This window comes from Cryptomeria japonica, chromosome 4, assembly GCF_030272615.1.
Source record: "Cryptomeria japonica chromosome 4, Sugi_1.0, whole genome shotgun sequence".
Classification (NCBI taxonomy): Eukaryota; Viridiplantae; Streptophyta; class Pinopsida; order Cupressales; family Cupressaceae; genus Cryptomeria; species Cryptomeria japonica.
The window spans coordinates 34,827,968-34,852,698 of NC_081408.1; the positions used below are offsets into that span (position 1 = coordinate 34,827,968).

The 24,731-nt window shown below is 36.4% G+C and overlaps 1 protein-coding gene across 1 annotated transcript; it reads right to left on the bottom strand.

Annotated features, from left to right (window-relative positions):
- Positions 1-826: 826 nt before the first annotated feature.
- On the bottom strand, positions 827-24,039 carry LOC131079276 (protein LEAD-SENSITIVE 1). The gene is made up of 2 exons (XM_058017186.2): positions 23,702-24,039; positions 827-1,906 (listed from the first exon to the last, which is right to left on the bottom strand). The coding sequence occupies exons 1-2, from the start codon at positions 23,793-23,795 to the stop codon at positions 1,230-1,232; spliced, it is 771 nt and encodes a 256-aa protein (XP_057873169.1). The 5' UTR covers positions 23,796-24,039; the 3' UTR covers positions 827-1,229.
- Positions 24,040-24,731: the final 692 nt, after the last annotated feature.

Sequence of the window (24,731 nt, forward strand, 5' to 3'; positions counted from 1 at the left end):
ACCAGTCCAGACTCCTAATGTCATTTATCGGACAGTAACCCAGTCTTTTGTTTCTCTTGCCTCTTAAATTTTATTCATTTTTTAAGCTCATTCCTATACTAAAATTTTCTCAAAATTCCAAATTACTGTACAGGGCAGTACTACTCAGCGGACAATTTTAATCATTCCTTCTGAAATCCTTAAGCCAGTTGTATTTTCAGAATAAAACAGGATGGGATCAGAGGCCTGTTCTTTTAGTTTTGTGTAGATTTGGAAATCCAAAGAACCCTTCATTGAGGGGGATGTATCGCATCCTGCATATGGATCTTAATTTCATCAGAATCCACCCAGGACATGCACTTGACCTAATCTGCATACAAATAAGCAGCTGCTACCCATCAGATTTTCAACCATTGTCTCTTTATAGTTTAGCCTCACATTTGCCACTCCACAACAGTTCAAAGTTGGAGACATTGTTTGATCATTCATCTAAAAGATCTTAACCAAAGATAATCGATATAACTAACATGTGTGTGTTTGTTGACAAAAGCTGCTATTCTAATTTGAAATTTCATAATTTAAAAATAAAAATAAAAAAGGGAGGAAAAGCCAACAAGTAAAAGACATCAGAAAAACTTAGCATTGATGGTCATCAGCAATACAATAGGCTCTCTCCATCAATCATAATCCCTATTATATTTAAAATGGAAAATCAATAATAGTTTTTTGAATCTTTAGATTTTGAAAATATTGACAACCGATGGTAATTACCACTTCTTCCACAAATACTCTGAGATTTTGCCAAGATCAAGGGCACAATGAAAAGCACATAAAAGAGACAATAGTATGATAAGAACAAACTATATTCTCATCAATATACAAATGATCAACTCGATTAACCAATACAATGGATATAGGCCTGCATATATAGGCAAGGCTAAATGGATATGTGAGCACACAATCATGACATATGGCTCAATGAGAAACAAGGGTAGGTAAGAAAAAGTAAGAGTAGGTAGGAGCAAGAGGTGGATGACCCACCGAATGTGGAATGCAACAGCAAGATAAGACCACAAAAGGTGGAATTTCTCCTACAAGCTATATCCACAAGATTGGTGTAATACCCAATATGAAACTTCTATCCACTATGTACTCAAACCAATATCTGAAACCCTATAATATTGAATTTCAGAAGCTACAGCTTCATAACAAAAATATTTCTCTTAAGATCATCCCCGAAGAATAATACTTTACATTTGCACTTGCAACACTGGTTCTGCACTAATAGATGACATGATTGGCAAGTCATTTACGCCAAGTCTTGCTGTCAAGCTCTCCACTGGAACTTTGACTGCATCCTTGCGATTACCAATATCAGCAGCAAGCCTACTGAAGCAGTACACTCCACCTGCAACTGCTGTTATACCAGGTATGCTGGTCGTCAAAAAGCGCAGAGGGGATGAAAACACTGCAGCAACTGCAGCAAGGATTGATGCTGCTTGACTACCAACATTTAGTCCATCAAGTACAAGCAAACCAGTTTTGCAGTAAACAGCAAAATCTTCACAGTTATTCTTAAAGACATTGTAGCATCCAAATCCATTTTGAAGTAAATATGTTGCCCTGTGCAACACTGTCTCAGGTGGGTCTGACTCTGCAAGTGTGCATGTTCCTCCTCGAGCTTTGGCAAGAAAGAAGCCTGGGTTGACTCCATATTCAAAACGGTACAATGCTCCTCCATCAAGGAAACAGTCAAGGCAACAGCAAATTACTCCATCCATACCTTGCTGATGCCTGCATGCCTCGCATGCTTTAGTAGTCTTAGAATATCCCGAGCTTATCAAAAGCAGATCAAGAAGTGCATTGTTTTCCGATTCAGCTTTTCCTCTGGTAAAATGAATGACCTTGTTGTCTCCAACATAAATGCCTGCAATGCATTTGGAATTTTAAGTATAAACTAAATAGAAGAAAGTAACCAGACACAAAGTGCATGAAAACATGAGAATATCACTGCTTACATTTATCTGTAAGAGCAAAAAATATGGCTAGCATGTTATTTTCAAAAATAGAATTCAGAGAGTTAAGGAAACATTGTGACAATGAGAACAATACAATTTTAGACATGATTTTCCACAGCCCACATAGATGAAAAATTTGCGTTCCTGGAAATAACTGTGAGATTTTTTGCATCAGACCAACAAAATTGTATGACGCTGAGAACAATACAAATGTTCATACCATTTCTAATATATTTAAATAGTAGGGGATTATTTTACACACGAACAATAAACTACTTATAATGTAAATTTATGCCAGATATACAATGGTTAAAAGTCTATGCCCCTCTCCAAAATGATCTGTCTCCTATAGGGGAGATTTCAAGGATCTGGGGATAGGTAGGAAATGTCCCCACCCCATCCCCATTTTTTCAAAATTTCAGAAACATCCCTGGGACATTAAAAATTTGTAGGGTACATTAGGGGTCAGCTAACCATCCCTGGCAAATCCAAATGTCCCCCATTTGTCCTGGGGGCAGCTAGCCATCCCTAACACACCCAGGCACATTTTAGTTACTTTTTCAAAAAGAAACTTACAAACTTTCAAATGTTTGTTTGGTTTATGACATGCCCATCTAAGATATACAAAAAATTATGAAAATGGTGTGCACCACAAAAGTCTCTGTAGTTTTGAAGGGCTTCATTTGGGCTTGGTGGTAAGGGTTCTACCCCTCAATCCTACCCTATATCATGACAGAGAGCACACCAGGGGCACTACCCTTTGACCCCACTAGAGATGTTGCCACCAAATTGCCACAAAACTATAAGTCTAACCAATAACAGACTAATGATTAATCATCATCACAAAATCTACAAAATGCACATCCCCTGTTGTAGATCTCTGCATCTTCACAGTCAAAGTCATAGTCAAGGATTATTTTGTTTCATACATTGGACAGCTAGTTCAATACACAATGACTGCGACAGACAAAGTTGGCACCCTATAATCATTATACTGCTGAATATGAGTTAAGTCATTGTCAGAAGGAAAAGCCACTTTCAAAATGCAAAATGTATCAATCATGCTTTGGACACACAACTCATAGAAGTTTGAAACAATCCCATCTATTAGTATCCCAGCTGAGGTCAAACTGGAACATAACCAGTTATCTTTTTAAATAACCATCTCTCTTTGTTAATGAATTTGACAACAGAACATGATATATATGTTAATGTGTGGTAGCTTCGGTAAGATAAATGATTGGATGAGAGATAAATGAAGTCTCTCATTCAATCATTTATCCTATCGATAAACTATCAAGAAAACTTCAAGCTATTTTATTTGATAATCATTCCTCATTTATATATCAAATCTACTTAGTCGATCAATATCGATAATCATATTATAGCATGGCATATCAGTTTGCATTATAACTGTGATCACCAATGATTATCGGGTTAACCATGTATCCCAATTTATATCGGATATGTTCTCAGCAATAAACAAATAATGATTATCGAGTTGTTATCGGGTGGCAAAGTAAACACCGCTTGATATATATAACCATTAGTTAGTGATTGATATCGGTTAACTTAGACACCGATTGGCATACCACGTGAATACCGATTGGCATGAACACTAAGTTACGTAGACCCCGATTAGTATCGGGCAGGTGATTAATATAAACACCAATTGATAGTATATATCAAAGGGTGCGATCAAGTAGTGTCTTGATCAGTCATGTCCACCGTTCAAGGCACTGCTTGATCCTCCCCTCTTGCATATATATATCAATTGATATTTGTGAAGAGGATATTGAAATCGATAAATACTCCTCTCACCTGCCAAACAAAGAAGATAGTCAGATTTATAATAGAGATAGATAATACATAGATATAGAGAATACAAATTAGAATACATCTTGCATATTGAATTGTAAATTGAACATCATTTACATGGTATCAAAGCCAAGTTAAATCGAACCTGAGGCTGTTCAATTTTACGGAAAATTCAAATCAAGCATATATTCAACATCACAATTCTTTCAATGGCTAGCGCTATCAGATTTGAAGACAGACTCCGAGGAGGTGATGACTTCTCAACATGGAAGTTCAGAATTCAAATGATTCTAAAAGAAAATAAAGTCGAATCATTTGTAAAGACTGAAACTGCAGAACCTGAGACTGAACCTGACAAAACAACTTGGAGAGAGGGAAATGAAAAGGCTATTAAAATCATAGTTGATGGGGTGAGAAACAATATTATGCCTATCATAAGGAAACATGAAACAACCTTCAACATGTTCAAAGCACTTGAAGATGCTTTTGAGATATCTAATGCCAGTAGAACCTTGGCTTTAAAAAGAGAAAAAAATCACATAGCCATGATAAAAGGAGAATTAGTCAATGCCTACTTCATGCGAATATTTGCCCTAAGGGATGAACTGACAACCCTTGGATATAAGATCCAAAGCAAAGAATTAACCCTCATTGCTCTAGATGGGTTACCTAGCATATGGGAAACATTCGTCCAAGGCATCAGTGCAAGGGATGAATTCCCAAAATTCGATAGGCTAAAAGCTGTCTGTCTCCAAGAGGAATCAAGGCAAAATAAGAAAGGGATCAAGCAAAAGAATATAGATGAAGATCTCCAAGTTCTAAATACGAACTCAAACAAGAAAAGCAAGCAAAAACAATTCAGGAAGAGAAAAAGTCATCACAGCAAGAACACCTTCAAGAAGGACCTTTCTCAGATTCAATGTTTCAGATGTGACAAATTTGGGCACTATGTTGCCAAATGTCCAGAAAGAGCTAAGCAAGCCACATTTGCCAAAACAGGAAAATCTAAAAGGGAAGAGGACCCCGAGAAGTATGTACTCTATTCAACACTCACAAACCAAGCATCAAACAAAGTGAACTCCTAGGTGATCGATAGTGGCTCATCCAGACACATTACAAGATTCAGAGAAGTACTAGACTACATCAAAGAGTAGAATGATGAGGAAGTAACTATCGGAGATGACTCTACACATGCAGTCAATGGAGTTGCAACCTGCACCATCAAACTAAAGTCGGGTGTATCATTACAACTTAAAGGAGTACTATATGTTCCAGGCATCAAGAGAAATCTAGTCTCAATATCAGCACTGGAGCACAATGGATACAGAGTAACCTTCATGGACAACAGAGTATTGGCTTGGCCAAAGAACTCATCCATCAAGAAAGCTAAAACAATTGGTCAAAGACAAGGCTACTTGTATGAGCTATGCACAGAGCCCAACTTGGCCCTAATTCATGAAACTACAGATGCTAATGAAGTTTGGCATAGAAGACTAGGCCACCTAAATTTTAGAGCTTTATCATCAATGGGAGACCTTGTCACAGGTCTACCTAAGTTAAAGCAATATCATTCAGGGGCATGCACAGGATGTGCCCTAGGTAAAAACACTAAGGGTGCTATTCAGAATAGTACTAGGAAAACAAGTAAAATTTTAGAGTTAGTTCATTCTGATGTATGTGGACCTATGTCCGTACTTTCATTGGGGGGATTTTTGTATTATGTAATATTTGTTGATGACTACTCTAGGAAAACTTGGATCTACTTTCTGAAATGTAAAGAATCAGAAGAGATCCTTAATAGGTTTAAAGAATTCAAATCACTAACAGAGAACTACTCAGGAAATAAAATTAAAACCCTAAGAACTGATAAAGGGGGGGAATACACATCAGAATTATTTAAAGAGTTTTGTAAAAATTCAGGGATTAAGAGGGAGTTAACAATACCTTATAACCCTCAACAAAATGGGATAGCTGAAAGGAAAAATAGGACAATCGTTGAAGCTGCCAAAGCTATGATTCTTGATCAGAATCTAAATGTCAATCTTTGGGCAAAAGCAACTAGCACTGTTGTATATATTCAAAATAGATGTCCCCACTCTCATCTTGAAGATAAGACCCTTGAGGAAGTCTTTACTAAGTCAAAACCTGATATTAGCCACCTTAGGATATTTGGATGCCTTGTCTATATTCATGTACCTGAGGAGAAAAGATTAAAATTAGAGCCTTCTGGAAAAAGGGGAATCTTTGTAGGATATAGTGAAACCTCCAAGGCTTACAGGATCTATATATTTGGTCAAAAGAATATTGAACCAAGTAGGGATGTGATCTTTGAAGAAGACTTAGCCTTCAAAAGAGCCCAAAGCTCTCTAGACCTTGAAGTCTATATCCCCACCCCTAGCATAGATAGAGATCCTACTCCTGAGCTTCAGAGGGAGAATCCTGAGGAAACTATAAGTGAAACTCAAAGTCCACCTAGAGAAAACCTCAAGAAAAGACCACCATGGGCCACCAAGATTGTAGCAGAAGCTCAGAAGTTTGTTGCTCCTTCAGGGAACTTCAGGGAAAGCAAAAGGCCTAACAAACTCACAAACTATGTTGCTCTTATGAATGATCTCTCTAAAGCCGAACCAAACAATGTATCAGAGGCTCTTGAACATCAAGTATGGAAGGATGCCATGTCTGAAGAGTATCAGTCCATTATGAAAAATGATGTTTGGGAGATTGTTCCTAGGCCAACTAAGAAATCTATTGTTTCATCTAAATGGCTTTTTAAGATCAAACATGCTACAGATGGTAGTATTGAAAAACACAAGACTAGATTTGTAGCTAGAGGTTTCTCACAAAGGGAAGGAATAGATTATGAAGAAACTTTTGCACCTGTTGCCAGATATACATCAGTAAGAGCTATATTAGCCATTGCAACAACTAAGGGGTGGAAGGTACACCAGATGGATGTTAAGACAACATTTCTAAATGGCGAGATCTCAGAAGAAGTCTACCTAGAGCAACCTGAAGGGTTTGAAATTCATAATGCAGAGTCTCATGTGTGTAGACTCAAGAAAGCTCTCTATGGGCTTAAACAGGCTCCCAAGGCCTGGTATGAAAGAATTGACACCTATCTCTCAAGACTAGGCTTCTCTAAGAATGATGCAGATCCTAATCTCTACTACAAAAGAAATAAAGGTGATATGCTAATGTTGATTTTATATGTTGACTACTTATTAATCACAGGAAATGATCATCTTATAGATCAATGCAAGAAAGATCTATCCAAAGAATTTGATATGAAGGATTTGGGACTCCTTCATTACTTCCTAGGATTGGAAGTATGGCAAAATTCTGACAACATTATACTAAACCAAGGAAAGTATACCTTGGATATTTTGAAGAGAATCGGAATGCTAAACTGTAGGCCCATGACCTCTCCTATGGAAACAAATTTACACAAACTTAAAGAAGCAGCAGCAGAGTCACAACCCACTGACTCTACTCAATACAAACAAATGATTGGGTCCCTGATGTACCTGGTGAATACAAGGCCAGATATCTGTTATGCAGTTAATGCCTTAAGTCAGTTTATGTGTGAACCTAAGGAGATACACCTAGTTGCAGTAAATCACATCATGAGATACCTACAAGGTACCCTAAACCTTGGTCTCAAATATGAGAAAGTTGATATAGACCTACATGGATTTATAGATTCAGATTGGACTGGAAGTGTAACTGACAGAAAAAGCACTTCAGGGTGTTGCTTCAGTCTAGGTTCAGCCATGATATCTTGGATCAGCAGGAAGCAGTCCTCTGTAGCTCAAAGCTCCACCAAAGCAAAATACATTGCAGCTTCTATGGTTGCCCGAGAGGTAGTATGGCTTAGGAAGTTGCTTGTGGGGTTGTTTGGAGAACCTATGAAACCCACTATTATACATTGTGACAATCAGAGCTGCATAAAACTTTCAGTTAATCCAGTGTTCCATGGCAGATCCAAGCATATTGAGATTCCATACCACTATGTGCGAGATATGGTAGACAGAAATGTGATTCAATTAGAATATGTTTGTATAGGAAATCAAACGGCAAATATTCTGACCAAACCTCTTTCCAGAGTGAAGGTTGATCACTTCAGAAAAGGTTTAGGTATGATAGAAAGGTAATTTGCTTTGTAATCTGTATTTACATATCAATAAAATGTTTAATGTGTAAACTTCTTTGTCATGATAGGACATTTTGGATTTTATCCCCTGGGTTCATATCTAAGAGGTGACGATCTTATAATGTCCAAACCAGTTATCATGTTGGATCTCTGATGTGTCATGGATGAGCCATGATTGTGTTGTGGTAAAACATTTGTATAAGATGTTAGTGCACCTACCACAACTTGATAAAGATGAGAATTGAATATTTTCTCATATGATTATCCTTAAGTATTGCGTGCTTAGGCAATACTGATATCACATGCTAAGGTGATATCCTGTCATCACAAGATTGACATGATGGACATTTTGTATCACGTGTTTAGGTGATACTTCATATCATGTGATTAGGTGATATGATTTCCTAGAAAGTTAGATTGTGTAAAGAATGCTAACTATCATTTGAATTGTGATGCTTGATACACTGTTCTCATTTATCTTACCTAGCTAAGAGGGAGTGTTAATGCATGGTAGCTTCGGTAAGATAAATGATTGAATGAGAGATAAATGAAGTCTCTCATTCAATCATTTATCCTATCGATAAACTATCAGGAAAACTTCAAGCTATTTCATTTGATAATCATTCCTCATTTATATATCAAATCTACTTAGTCGATCAATATCGATAATCATATTATAGCATGGCATATCGGTTTGCATTATAACTGTGATCACCAATGATTATCGGGTTAACCATGTATCCCGATTTATATCGGATATGTTCTCAGCAATAAACAAATAATGATTATCGAGTTGTTATCGGGTGGCAAAGTAAACACCGCTTGATATATATAACCATTAGTTAGTGATCGATATCAGTTAACTTAGACACCGATTGACATCGGTTAATATGCCACGCAAACACTGATTGGCATACCATGTGAATACCGATTGGCATGAACACTAAGTTACGTAGACCCCGATTAGTATCGGGCTGGTGATTAATATAAACACCGATTGATAGTATATATCAAAGGGTGCGATCAAGCAGTGCCTTGACCGGTCATGTCCATATTGGCATACCACGTGAATACCGATTGGCATGAACACTAAGTTACGTAGACCCCGATTAGTATCGGGCTGGTGATTAATATAAACACCGATTGATAGTATATATCAAAGGGTGCGGTCAAGTAGTGTCTTGATCAGTCATGTCCATAAGACATGACCGGTCAAGGCACTGCTTGATCCTCCCCTCTTGCATATATATATCAATTGATATTTGTGAAGAGAATATTGAAATCAATAAATACTCCTCTCACCTGCCAAACAAAGAAGATAGTCAGATTTATAATAGAGATAGATAATACATAGATATAGAGAATACAAATTAGAATACATCTTGCATATTGAATTGTAAATTGAACATCATTTACAATATAGATAGATAGATAGATAGATAGAGAATCATGATTCCTATTTAATTACCCATGCTTACAAAGGCTTAATTAAGTCTACGGTGAATGCCTAATAGCTATCCCCTGGCATCCCAAAAAAATGGCCTTACAAAGAACCTGTCCCAGAAATGCATTCCCACGTCCCTTGCTGTCCCTGTCCTAGAAACTAGGTGAAGCATAGTTAAAAACTTAAATCTCTCTGATAAATATTAGTTTCTTTCCTTTTCACTACATACAAACAACAACAAAGACATACAAAAGAATTACAAATTTTTGAGAACTACAAACCGTGCATCCTCTATTTGAGCTGATCATGCTCCCAAATTGTTAATCACTAAAAAGGTAACAAAAATCTTCCTTGATAAGCACCGCTCATCCTCAATATATAAGAAAGCAAGAATTGCGAGTTGATAATATGCTTTCTTCATGATTATGTGATGAGCAAAACATTTTCTCAACTATTAGCACCTAAAACTCAACCCAAATCTTATGTGCTTCTTTACCGCTCTACAACATGCCATTAATATTGTACATTATATATCCTTTTAATATGTTGCATCTAGGATGAGATCTTGTCAAGCATTCTTGCTAATGGTGGTCATGAGGTCTAGTGAAACCCTTTGCCAACATGCAGGCGCAAATGTCTTGGTACAAAGTCCCAGGAACAGGAGTGAACTGCATTATAATATTTTAACAGTTTATTTCATTAATTATTTTATTATTTTATTTTGTGCATGGTTTGTAGTTCTTAGAAAGTCAAAGCCAGACGAATGAATTGAGAGAAGAACACTTTTGTACAATATAATTACTTCATGTTAGTCTTTGTATCAATGTTAGTCAAGAGCACCAGAAGTACATCAACCCTATAGGATGCACATGGTCTGTTTCTGTGTTGACGTCAAACCTTGGCAATTCCAAATATCTTTACAAACAAGATAAACTGAATCTCAAAGAGTGAGATCCTCATTACAGAAAGATCACTGGAGTAGACAGCAGACACTTGAATAACAACAGCATTCTCTCCCGTGCCCAAGTCTCCAGTCTTCATTTGCCACTATCACTATCCAAACACATATATAGTTCAACGTAATCCTCATGAATCACAAGCGAGCAATCCATGCTAGGTATTGGCATGCAAATTTTCCTATTAGTCAAGTTCTTTATGTGCAAGTCATTTTAAGTACAGGAAGCACGAGTTAATCAGAGAAATTAAGTGTTTTGCAGACAGAAGAAGATATAAACCCTCTAACACTAACTTGCCATTAATTCTTGTTCAAAGTATAAACTCGGTCTGTCAAGGAAGCTACTTAACAACTCTGGGAATATACTCTCTTAATGTGCAAGTCATTTTAAGTACAGGAAACATGATTTAATCAGATAAATTAAGTGTTTTGCAGGCAGAAAAAGATATAAACCCTCTAACACTAAACTTGCCATTAATTCTTGTTCAAGTATAAAGTCGGTCTGTCTAGGAAACTACCTAACAACTCTAGTAATATACTCTCTTAATAAGTGTTGTATCAAGTTAATCTTACAAGTGTAATCTTTAGCACTACTTTCAAGCTGCTGCATTTTGCCCCTGCAAATTTCTCTGTTCTCCTAGTTATTAACATTATAAATTGAGTAAAATGTGGGTTACCTTTATGCTCCGTGATGGCTGTTAGTCAGTTTTATTATAGTATTGAATCTGGCTCTAGCTAAATAGTGTTAAAACCCCTATTAGAATCTTTGATTGTTGGAAGCAGGTAAGCTACACTTCTATTGGAGTAATTAATATTTATCAACAACAAAACAAATCTGTTGCTCTTTTGCTTCTTTACACAATTTATTGAAAGCTTTCTGCTTGCCTCTAGGCCAATGAATGTCCAAATGTGTATCCTTCTTAAAGATTTTTTTTGTTATTAGAGATTTCTATTAGTGTATGTGCAGTATTCAACTGACCTTAGAACATTAGAAGTTGTGGCAAAGTTCAAGCTATAATCATCTCCACCATTCCCAGATTTTACAAACAATACTAATTGCTCATACTTACACATTGTCTTTCTGACATGCAAGTGGTATTAGCAACTCTTTCTTTTTTGGGATCACCCACCAACTTGTAGATTTTTTCTATGCATTGGAATTCTATTAACTTTTTCCTCTTAAGGAGGAAACAATTTTCTTCTTGATATTTTTACACTACTCTTGTCATATGAATAACAAGTTATCAAACATTCAAATTATTGTAACCAGACTGATGGTTCCCATTAATATCAGATGATGAACTTCAGAAATACTATTAAGATATGAAACTAATAGACAACCATACTTAAAGTTATTCACTTGGAGAATAATATTCTATGCTTACAAATTAGTTGAGCAACTCTGCCAGCTTTGAGGAGCACGTCCCAAGATCCTGATAATCAATTAAATTTTGAGGAAGTAATTCTGCATTTGAGAAAAATGAACATCAACAGACTTATCTGCTACAACCATGTGGCCCTAATATCTCTCAAGATCCATTGCAGCTTAATTTCTAGTTTGAAGACAAGCAAAAAACGAACATAACAGCTTCTATTCATGCATCCCTGATCAGATCATAATGAGAAGTCTCAAAACATGCAAACATGCTTGTGTTTGCAAATGGCCAATCTGATGAGAAGAAATCTCTGCCATTTTAGATTGCAAGATGCTAGATTGATGGGAAAAGGAGGGTAGCTACACTAATAAGCTTTCACTCAATACATCAAAAAGGACTTCTGTACTCTAAATTTTATATTTGATGATCCACAGAAAATTGACCATAGTATTGTTCTTAAAATATGTTCTTCTAAAAGGGCTGACCTTGGTTATGTTGAGATGCAATATTGAGTCAATTGTTTTGTCTAGAAGGACATTTATGATCACTTTTTTCCTTGTCCCATTCTTAGAAATTTGCCACCCAAAATCAAAAGGATTCACAATGGGAACAACTATAGCGGTTGCAAGTTGGGAGCAAAGAAGTAATTTTCACCTATGTTCAATGCACACAATATATTGCATTTGGTCCTTCTGAATCTTTCTCGATTGTCATCCTAACACCACCTCATAAGGAAATGAAAATTATAGATCTTAATGAGATCACTGAATCCATGAATAAATTAATTTTTTTTTTCACATGCAAATACCTTCTTTGAGTCCAAGGGGAAAAACATGCCATAGTACCAAATTGTAACTAGTTAAACTTAGGGTTTTGTTCTGCATCACACACTTCTTTAGTGACCCACTATCTAGCCTAGCATGGATAATATGTAGCCAGCTTTTACCTTTGGATTCATTAAAAAAGTGGCTAGTCAAACCTTTGAATGCCTTTAAGGAAGATTGATGTTAACTGTTGCTTAGCAATTGTTCACTTACAGCTGTGTGCAAGAAATCAAATTTTTTTTTGGTGTTCTTGTCCTTCAGCTGGTGTTGAAAGCAGCTTTAGTTTGTTCGTTTTTCTTTTGTCTATTTTTAGTTTGAGTGTCGGACTCTTCTAGTTTTTCTATCTTCTTGTGTATTTAGTTGTGTGGTATGGGTATGCGTCCCCACCTCTCAAACCACTGTCCCCATCCCCTATGACATTTTAGGAGTGCCACGGCACTAGGAGACGTCTCTTGGCCATCACCCCAATTGAAAAAATTTTAAAATATTCAAGAAACATCTCTATAATCCAAGACAATAGGAAATACTTAGGGGATGCTTGGCTATACCTGGGGCGACTGGGGATGTCTCAGATGTCCCTCAACCATCCCAGGGATAGCCAGGCCAGGCATATCGTACATAAAGTAGACTGTATTTAACAATTTAAAAAAAGAAGAGGCAAGTTTTAAATGGGTTTAAAGGGGCAAGGGAGTCCCACAAACATTTCCACACCCCTTATTCACCCTAATATACAAAATAATAATTGATAGCATTTATTATATTCTATAATTTATTGTAAATGAGTGTGCACTAGAGGCTATATGCCATTTCTGCTAGAGACATAATTGATCAATATTACACTTTCAAGGATGGGAGTTTGAGGGGTAGGACAGCCTCCAATATACAGTCAATGACAATAAAATTATAAAGTAGAACGAATGCTTTCAATTGTTGTTTTGTGTATTAGGGCGAATAAGGGGTGTGGAAGGGTTTGTGGGATTCCCATGCTCCTTTTAGATCCATTAAAAAGTTGTCAAATGTCCTTTTTTCATATAGATTATTTCATGTAGGAGACCTCTAGCCATTAATGAAGTTCATGGTCGTGATACTTTATGCAATATTAAAAATGATTCCCTAACAAAGGTATAACGATCCACTGCCCAAAAAAATGTTGGGAGACCATTAAAGAAGCAGTAAATTGCATAGGCAGCCTGCAGATAAGAAGAAGCTGCAAAATAAGAATAAACTGAATTGTGGGAGCCAAAGGAAGGATTAATTAATATTATGAAGCTATAATTAAAAGTTTACCTCCAGGGGCATTGAAAGAGTTGTGACTGTTGGTGGAAGATCCTATATATAAGAGATCAAATAAGGGGAAGAAGATCATCATGGAAAATATATTTTATATCTGATTTTCATTTTTTGTGGAATGTAGAACATGGTTCAGCAGATAGAGGATACAAACCCTCCAAGGAGAAATCAAGAGTTTTAAGGACAAAACACTTTGAATTCTCTTAGAAAATTAAAGATGAAACCCCTTAAATTCTCTTAGCAAGTTAAGAACGAAAACCCTTAATATTTCCATTGCTGAGTTAGGGGCAAAAATCCCTGATTCAGGCAGATCTGAAAGCACTTCCAAAGTAGACATTCAAGAGGAAATCATCACAGTTTGAAGGAGAATTATAGCAGAAAACCCAGATAAGTTCTCTTTTCAGAATTATTCATAGAATTATAAATATTATAATAAAATTTCATCATTTTAGATAAAGTTATAAATATAATGCAATTATGATTCTAAGTTAGTTTAATTGTTTTAGGGCAAAAATTAGAAATGTTCTAGAAAGGGGCATTACAAAGAGGAATGTGCTTACCCCAAAACGAGCAGAAAAGCTAGTTGCAATTCATAGTGCTTTGAGACTTCAAGATAATGACTACAAGAACACATTGGGATGTTGAAAATTGACGATGAAGAGGTGCAAACGGCATTGGTTGAGACTCCATTAGACATACCACAACTTCAACCATAGAGTGACACATATAGCTCTAAGCCTTTTGATATTGATAGCCTAGATGAGGCATAATTATATCTTCAAGTTTGAGACTTTGAGTTTTAACTTTAATTTCAATTTCTAAACGTTGGACAATCAAGTAATGTTGCTATATAATATACTGTTGTAATACTACTATTATACTGCTGTCATGATTAAATTTACAATTTTACTGTTGTTAATATTTATTGCTGTTCATTACCTTGTATATATGTCTGTGTGTTTTGAAAAATTCATATATATTGCCATCCCCCAAAAATGGTCCTCGGACTACCATTCCCTCCCCAAAATGCTGTGGAACACAGGTATTTTGAGGGATTTTAAATTCATGAAGATAAGCTCTTTTTGTTTCTGGAATAAATTGTTGTTTATAACTAGGGATTTATAGGGTTCGGATTGCCTTAAGGCAACATCCGAACCCTTTAGGTCTGGGCCCTAAAGGGTAACGTGACCCCAAGTCTAGGTCCAGCCCTATTTCTCCCACGCTATCTTCAAACACTCACGCCTTAATAAATTTGGCGCCAAAACCTAAAGGAGGCTGACTTGAAATAAAGGTTACAAGTGCATATAAAGAACATTTCTCAAGCCATAATCACCAATTCAATCTCAAGCAAACAGCGAATTTAGCTCTACTGCTAAGGTGCAAAATTTCAAGGAAGGGTGCGAAATTTCCCAGACTAGTGCGAAATTGTCCAAGAGGACATAGTGTATTTTGATGCAGTTTTGAAGCATGCAAAGGGACAGATCTGATATGTGAAGATCAGATTTAAGCTAAGTATTTGTACTTATGATTTAGAGGAGAATATACAATTTGACCTGTGGGTCTTTCATGCTGGGTTTTTCCTCCTTAGAGGTTTTCCCAGGGTATGCCTGTTTGTCTACTGTTTTTATCTCTGATTTTACTGAATATTGGCTTATTAAAATACTGCAAATCTGATTACAATCTAGGGCATAATCAATTATATAAATCTGATTAACATACCTAGGGTATAAAATTACATGGTATCAGAGCTAAGGTGTCACTAACTTCTGATTTAGCAAATCAATTGTTGCATATAGCTGTTATTTGTTTTCAGATTAAAAATGTCAGGTTTGAAGGCTGAAGATAGACTTGAGGGAGCCATTGATTTTGCTGCTTGGAAAGTTCATATTCTATTGATCCTTGAAGAGAATGATCTACTGAAATTTGTAGAAGAAGAAAGGTTGTCTCCTCCAGAAGATGCTGAAGAGCTGAAACTGTTCAAGAAAGATTCCCTCAAGGCTAGAAGGATCATAATTGAGTCCGTCAAGAATCATCTTGTCACTGTCATATCAAAGTTTGTATCTGCCAGAGAAATGATCAAACACTTGGAAGGGATGTATGAAGTCAACAATCTCAGCAGGGCTCTTGCTCTAAGACAACAGCTTCTTCACATGAAAATGAAAGAAGAAGACTCAATCATAGCCTACTTCATGAAGATCAATGAACTAAAGGACAAGCTAAGCACTCTTGATTGCCAAATCTCAGATAAAGATCTTGTGATGATTGCATTAAATGGTCTACCTGATGAATGGGAACCATTCATTCGTAGCATTGGTGGAAGAGCCAATCGTCCCAACTTTGAGCGTCTTCAATCTGATTGCATCGAAGAGGAATCTCAAATTGAGGTAAGAGGAAAACTCAAGAACTCTCTCAAAGATAATCATGTTCTCTTAACTAAATCTAGGAAAGGTGGTCATTGGAAGAAAGAGAAGAGAAGCAAAGATTTTAGATCCTCCTCATATGATCCAAGGAAAAAGTCAAAAGATTCCTCTCACATTCGTTGCTTCAGATGTGATAAATATGGTCACTATGCCAGAGATTGTCAGAATGACCCAAAGGAAAGGGAAGCCAATTTAAATGAAGTTGCCGAACAAAGTGAAGATTGCCTTCTTATCTCTACTCTATCCAACAATGTTCCTACGGATAGCAATACGTGGCTACTTGACAGTGGTGCCTCCAGACACATCTCAGGATTTCGTGAGCATCTCTCAGATCTGATTGAAAAGGACACCAATCTTCATGTAGTAATTGGTGATGATGCTCGATACTCGGTAAAAGGTTCTGGCACTACCTCTTTAAAACTAGATTCTGGTATCTCCTTACAACTTTGTGATATTCTCTTTGTACCTGGTATTAAAAGAAATCTTATTTCCATTTCTGCCTTAGAAGATAAGGGTTTACAAATAGCATTTTCTGAAGGGAAAGTACTCGCTTGGCCTAAGAAATCTAATTTCAAATCTGCTCGTATTATTGGAAATAGATGTGATAGTTTATATAAGCTTGCAGCTAATCCAATTCAAGCTCTCATTCATGAGACCCCTGAATCATGCGAGCTATGGCATAGAAGATTGGGTCATCTTCACTTTCAAGCTCTTCCCACTCTCGGTAAAATGGTCAAAGGTATGCCTAAACTCAGTTTATCTCATGATGATGCTTGTAAAGGTTGTGCAATGGGTAAGAATGTAAAGAATCATTTTCATAAAAGTGATAGTAGGGCTAAAGAAAGGTTAGAGCTTATTCATTCAGATTTATGTGGTCCTATGTCTGTAGCATCTCCTAGCGGTTTCCTATATTATGTTATCTTCATAGATGATTTCTCTAGGAAAACATGGATCTATTTTCTTAAATCTAAAGAGTCTGAAGAAGTCCTAAATAGATTTAAAGAATTCAAAGCCTTAGTTGAAAATACTACAGGAAATCGAATTAAATGTTTGAGGTCTGACAATGGGGGTGAATACACCTTAGGTAGTTTCTATGACTTTTGTGTTAACGCAGGAATTAAGAGGGAGTTCTGCGTTCCCTACAATCCTCAGCAAAATGGAGTTGCTGAAAGAAAGAACAAGACCATTGTTGAAGCTGCAAGAGCCATGATCCATGATCAAGACTTGCAACCTTTTCTATGGGCAGAAGCATCCAAAACCACAATTTATATTCAGAATAGATGTCCTCATCGCGTCCTAAAGGATGTGAAACTTGAAGAAGCCTTTTCAGGAATCAAACCTGACATCAGTCACCTAAGGATATTCGGAAGCCCTTTGTATATTCATGTGCCTAAAGAAAAACGAACCAAGTTGGATCCATCTGGAAAGAAAGGCATCCTAGTAGGATACAACAAATCTTCCAAAGCCTTCAGGATCTACATTCCAGGTCAAAGGTATGTTGAGGTAAGTAGAGATGTAACTTTTGAAGAAGATATTGCTTTCAAAAGATCTAAAGGTTCATTAACCAACAATAATGATATGGTGATTGAAAATCAAGATTCAATAGTTGATGCTAACCCTGAGTTACAGGAGGAGTCTACTGACCTTCCAGATCAGGAAGCTCAGAATGACCCATCAGAACCCATGCACTCTACCAATATACCTCAGGATATTGTGGTCTGCAAGAAGAGACCACTTTGGGTTAGAAACACGATTCAAGATGCTGAAGGGTTTGCTGCTCCCAGAGGAACCTTTAGAAATAGCAAGAGTTTCCAAAATCACGCCAACTACATTTTTGGGATGTGCAATATAATTGAGTCTGAACCTCACAATATCGAAGAAGCTATGTCCCATCATGCTTAGAAATTAGCCATGGATGAAGAGTATGGGTCTATCATCAAGAATGATGTCTGGGATATTGTACCCAGACCCAAAGGTAAGTCTGTTGTTTCCTCTAAATGGTTGTTTAAAATTAAACATAATGCTGATGGTAATATTGAAAAATATAAAGCTAGGTTTGTAGCACGTGGTTTTTCTCAAAAGGAAGGAATAGATTATGAAGAAACCTTTGCCCCTGTTGCTAGATATACTTCTATTAGATCTATAATAGCTATTGCTGCAGCCAAAGGTTGGGAGCTGCATCAAATGGACGTTAAGACAGCTTTCCTTAACGGTGTCATTGAGGAGGAAGTCTATATTGAGCAACCAGAAGGTTATGTAATCCATAAAAGAGTTTCTCATGTTTGCAGGTTGAAGAAAGCCTTATATGGGCTCAAACAGGCTCCTCGTGCTTGGTATGAAAGAATTGATAAGTACTTACTAACTTTAGGATTTTCCAAGAATGATGCTAATGCTAACATTTACTTGAAAGCTTACAATGATGAGATGCTTATTTTAGTTTTGTATGTGGATGACTTATTTCTCACTGGTTAAAGTAAATTAATCATAAGATGTAAAAAGGAATTAGCCTCATAATTTGAAATGAAGGACTTAGGTCTAATGCATTACTTCTTAGGGTTAGAAGTATGGCAAAGAGCTGATGAAATTTTTCTAAGTCAAGGAAAATATACTATTGATATTTTGAAAAGATTTAGAATGTTAGATTGTAAACCTATGCATACCCCTATGGAATCTAACTTAAAGAAGTTAAGTGTTTCTGCAACTAATTCTGATTTTGCAGATCCCTCTGAGTACAAGCAGTTGATTGGCTCCTTGATGTACCTAGTCAATACAAGGCCAGATATCTACTATGCTGTGAATGCTCTCAGCCAATTCATGAGCTTACCTAAACTTGTTCACCTGGTTGCTGCCAAGCACATTCTAAGATACCTGCGTGGCACGATTGGTTATGGGCTGAAGTATTCACTTAATACCTCAATCCTCTTGGAAGGCTACCCAAATTCAGATTGGGCAGGAAGTGTCAAGGATAGGAAAAGTACTTCAGGTATCTGCTTCAACTTGGGCTCTGCAATGATCTCTTGGGCATGTAGAAAGCAATCTTCGATAGCATTAAGCACTGCAGAAGCTGAGTACATTGCCGCATCTGTTGCATCCAGAGAAGCAGTGTGGCTTTGTAAGCTCCTTGTTGGATTATTTGGTCAAGCTAGTGATCCCACCACCATTCATTGTGATAATCAAAGCTGTATAAAGATGTCAGTAAATCCTGTATTCCATGATCGGTCCAAACATGTGGAAACTCACTATTATTTTATTCGGGACATGGTGCAAAGAGGTGCCATTCATCTTAAGTACATTAGCACAGATGAACAAATTGTGGACATCCTTACCAAACCTTTATCCAGAGTGAAGTTCGAATACTTCAGAGACAGGCTTGGTGTTGTGGAAAACGGGACCCTGATTGAGATGGAGCTGCAATCTCAGTGACTCTATCTGCAGCGCTGTGAATCATCCTTTGCTTGTGTGCAAGAATGAATTATGTCCAATCTATGCTTGTGTGCTAGATGGATGATTGTAATTATGTAAAGATCCACTTGTGTATTACACATCCTATGCTTGTGTGCTAGAACCATCCTAGGCTTGTGTGCTAGGTGGAAGATGTAATTCTATGCTTGTGTGCTAGATCCATTCTATGCTTGTGTGCTAGATGGAACTCTAAAGGTTCAGATTATGTAATCTCCTCCTCCCTATTTAAGAGGGAGTGTTGTTTATAACTAGGGATTTATAGGGTTCGGATTGCCTTAAGGCAACATCCGAACCCTTTAGGTCTGGGCCCTAAAGGGTAACATGACCCCAAGTCTAGGTCCAGCCCTATTTCTCCCACGCTATCTTCAAACACTCACGCCTTAACAAATTTGACGCCAAAACCTAAAGGAGGCCGACTTGAAATAAAGGTTACAAGTGCATATAAAGAACATTTCTCAAGCCATAATCACCAATTCAATCTCAAGCAAACAGCGAATTTAGCTCTGCTGCTAAGGTGCGAAATTTCAAGGAAGGGTGCGAAATTTCCCAGACTTGTGCGAAATTGTCCAAGAGGACATAGTGTATTTTGATGCAGTTTTGAAGCATGCAAAGGGACAGATCTGATATGTGAAGATCAGATTTAAGCTAAGTATTTGTACTTATGATTTAGAGGAGAATATACAATCTGACCTGTGGGTCTTTCATGCTGGGTTTTTCCTCCTTGGAGGTTTTCCCAGGGTATGCCTGTTTGTCTACTGTTTTTATTTCTGATTTTACTGAACACTGGCTTATTAAAATACTGCAAATCTGATTACAATCTAGGGCATAATCAATTATATAAATCTGATTAACATACCTAGGGTATAAAATTACATAAATTGCTTTGTCTTCTGTTTTATTTAGCTTTCTGATTTGGTGTTTTTTTTTTAATTGTAGAAGCCTATTCTACTAAATTTGGTGCTCCAACTGAGTTGGATGTGTGGAAGACTGTAAAACCCGGAAGATTCTCTTGGTATATAAAGAGATCTTGGGCACAAAACTTAGAAGCAGAAAAAATATAGAATACATAAGAAGAAGAGTGTTTCAGTCTAATTCAGTTTCAGTTTAATAAACAACAGGTTTTAAGTGTCTGTTGTGCACATTATCATACTTAGCTCCATTGTTTTGATTGAAGTTTCAGGTTGTGTAGGATTATTTGTTTGAGTGCAGAATCTGCTTACCATGACCTGAAAATGAACTGACCCTAAACTTGTGGAGATAGACTCACTAGCCACCACTTGCAAACAACATAGCCATGCTTTTGCCACATGTAATCTTTTGAAAGTTTATTTGATTCAAAATTTTTGGAAAGACGTTCTTTCTTTAGGACTATTTGATTCTGTAGATATCAACACTGCCTTTTTGAATAGTATCATTATATCATAACAAGAACCTACTATTTAAGACAATATAAGGAATTGAAAATGGAGGCAATCCATCCCAAGGCTTGTGACTATAAATATTTAAATGAATCAAAGAATAAGGAGACAGCTAATATTATATATAAATGTGGTCACCAGAAATGGTGGATATGGGGACAAACGTGGTCCACATTCTTACAATGAATTTTCTAGCAACTATGGTTGTATATATATCTAGCATCAAGTTGCCCCATATTATTTTTCTCTGTGACCCAATCATCATAAGAAAGAAAGAACAAAAAACATATTTGTGATTCCAGTCTCTTACCTTTGTTCATTACTGTAGTAGCCTCCAAATAGTCACTTAAATAATTTTGCCCATGTGTCCAATGCCTTGTAATCCAGAATTTCAAATGCATTTTGAGATCCTTTGGTGTTAAATATTTCATATTCAAATCATTATCATATTCCTTTCGACATCCACTACTTTCTGAACTTGCATAATATTTTTTCAAGCGTGGACACATTAAAATATTGATTACTATTCCTTCTCATCAATCATCTGAAGAGTTCAAATCACCACTTGGTTCACTATCTTCTCCAATTTCACACCAAGTTTACATTGTCTTGCCAAACAAAAGTAATGATCAGATACCATATAGCATTTTCTGTTGTTCTTAATCAAGCACCTAGTAAACTGTTTTACATAAAATCCCTTCTGATGTTCAATGCTGTTAGAGAAGTCAAAGAATCATGGCTACTACTCCAACAGAGGTCTGATCTGGCAAATTGCAAAGGACCTAAATGGTTGCTTGCATGCAACTTTGCAAGAATCGATACCCCTCTCACCCGCCATGCATATCCTCAAGTGGTATTTTCATGTATTCTTTAATTTGCATGAATAGATTTGCCTCCCACCAGCTATTCACATCCTCAAGGGAAGTTTTCAAGTACTTCATTGGATGAACAATTCAATAAAGAATAATAGGAGTTAACAAGGTAAAGTTTCCTCAATTACTTTATAGAAATGTGTCTAATGTTACTTCAGAAAATAAAAATTTACATATAACTAAAAATATGGTTACATGGAAAATCTCTTCCTAAAAAAGCTGCAAAAGCTAACATTTAAGTCTGTGCCCCAAAAGGAAATGAATCAACTTCTTTAAAAAAAGACTTCTAATTAACTTTGAGCAGCCAAGTCAACAACAACTAACTCAAATGCCCGAGTTTCCTAAGGGGATCAATCCTCATGAAATACAGATCTACGCCTTAGTTTCCACAGGAACCAACAGAACCAAGTACCATATAATTTTCCACAGGAACCGACAGAACTGAGTGCCATATGATTTGCAACTGTACGTGATCGTCCAAGTCTCCCAAAGGTGAAATCCTCTCTAAGACAAGTGGCAATGAATGAATACCTAACTTCTGCTTGACAATTTCCGAAAAGTACAATACTGTAAGATGCTCTAGCAAATTATAACAAAGGAAGCTAGTAACAGCCCATTCTGTTTGCATAGTGCAGGTTCTGACTCATTTAGATATATACTCAGCAATCCAATAATGATAAAATGCCCCTATCACGTGAATGAACTTTACTAGTAAATCATCTTGGTTTTCTTAATGGAGTATATATTCAAATCCCCAAGAGATATGTTAAGTGTATACATACAAATATTGAACTGTTTAATCAAGTAAACTATCACATCCAAATCACGGTTAGGCTTACCCACAGAATGAGGGCAGTCGCAAGTTTTTGATATATATGATTAAAAAGATACCCCCTCAATCATCACATCTGAGCTATGTACACATGTTGAATGTTTGGGGGAATCGACTACCACATCCAATTGTGAGTGTGGCTTGCTCAGCAGGATAGTCCAGTTGCTATTCATAAGTAAATTTGACAGGAGAGATACCACTCAGTCGTCACAATTAAAATAGATCGGCAGCGTGACAGGTGAATTTACCAATAAAATGATTGATAAAATACCCATTCTTCTGCATGACTAGTTCAGTGTGTATCGCTCCTATATATTCCGTCATGCCCTACAATTTCACACATTGTTATACAAATGTGGATGGAAACTACCACATAGCTTACCATGAAACACTTTGCACACTATATTCAATTCTCTTTTTTCTGATTTGAGGGTATCCGTATTCTTTCTGCTAATGAGTTGGGCCAGTTCAGATGAGCACTTGTTGCTTCAATATAACTTGAAGAACCCACTAAATTTATTGTTAAGAGGTATTTGAAATAATATCGTAATATTATTAAATGACATCCTGCTTCGAATTGCATCGTCATTTTGCATATTTGGCTATGTTCCTGCAACTATGCAGGGAATGTCAACATTGTTTTCTTGGCATCCATATGCACATGTTTAACTTCTTTGATTGTTATCTACTTCTGATAACGAAGAAAAGAAAATTTTCAAGACAAAATACATTGAGGGAAGGAAAAAGAAAAAGAAATGTTCTTAGATCCTTGCCCATTACTGATGATGAAAAATAAACAAACATACTTAAAGAGATTGGAAAAGCAACGTGAAATGAGGGTACCATGATGAGAATAGGTATAGGCTATCCTCCATGAATAAACATGGTCTCCTGATCGGAGATCTTCTACGCTGATCCTATTGGAAAGCACTCCCATGATTAAGATTGTAATAGTTGAAGACAATATTACACTCTTCCACTGATCTGTCTAAATTGAAATCAGAGGGAGGATCAAGGCTTCAGAAAATCCCATTTCCCCTCCCATTCTTTAGTTTTAAAGGGACTCCGATTCCCAACATTGCTGCATTATTTCCTGGTAGATACCGAGTAATTCATTACTTCCTTCGTAAGTATGCTGACTCCCTTTCTCTGTCCATTCCTATTCATGCCTTTTGTTTGAAGTATTACGCGTGAGCTTTTAAACCTGGGTTAATTAAGCAGATTTATAGTAATTTAAAAATTTAAACTCTTTAGTAGGGCGAGTAGAGATGATGGGTTTGGGCGTGTACGATCGTAAGAGATTTAATTGCACTTACATAAAAATAATTAATTAAATAGAAATTATTGTATATTAATTAAAGTTTAATAAAATAAAATAATTGAATTGAATTAAATAAGAGGATAGAGGGGTTTAGTTTTGATAGAATAATGATATCGATGTTATATTAAATTAATTGTTATTAGTATTATTATAACGTCTTTGTCACTCTTTTGTCTTAATATGACAATTATGTCGCAATTTGAACTAGCATAAAAATATAGTAAATCGATTTTGATCTAGCATGCGAATTTGTTCTATGTTGTGTGGATTTGAACTTACAAAGTGTTTGTTTGAAGTGACACTCAAAATTATTCTCCAACATTCCTAGAGGATAGACAAAACTATATTTAGGGATGAAAGTAAGTCTAGGCTATTGTGACAAAGTTGATAATTAGAGTGTTGGTAATTTCAGATTAAGTAACAAGGGTGGTTCTTCTTCACTTTAGGCTATGCAAGATTTACAAGGGTGTTCTTGGAAATTTAAACAAGAAATTTAAGAGAAATAGCCTGGCTTGAATGGTGAGAGCTTCCTATGGTAGGCACAAGGTCAAG

Excerpts from the sequence above, each read along its gene's own strand:
- LOC131079276 (XM_058017186.2), bottom strand. The coding sequence starts at position 23,795 with ATGGGAGTGCTTTCCAATAGGATCAGCGTAGAAGATCTCCGATCAGGA. Across the intron at positions 1,907-23,701 it reads CTATACCTATTCTCATCATG|GCATTTATGTTGGAGACAAC; the intron begins GTACCCTCATTT and ends AATGCATTGCAG.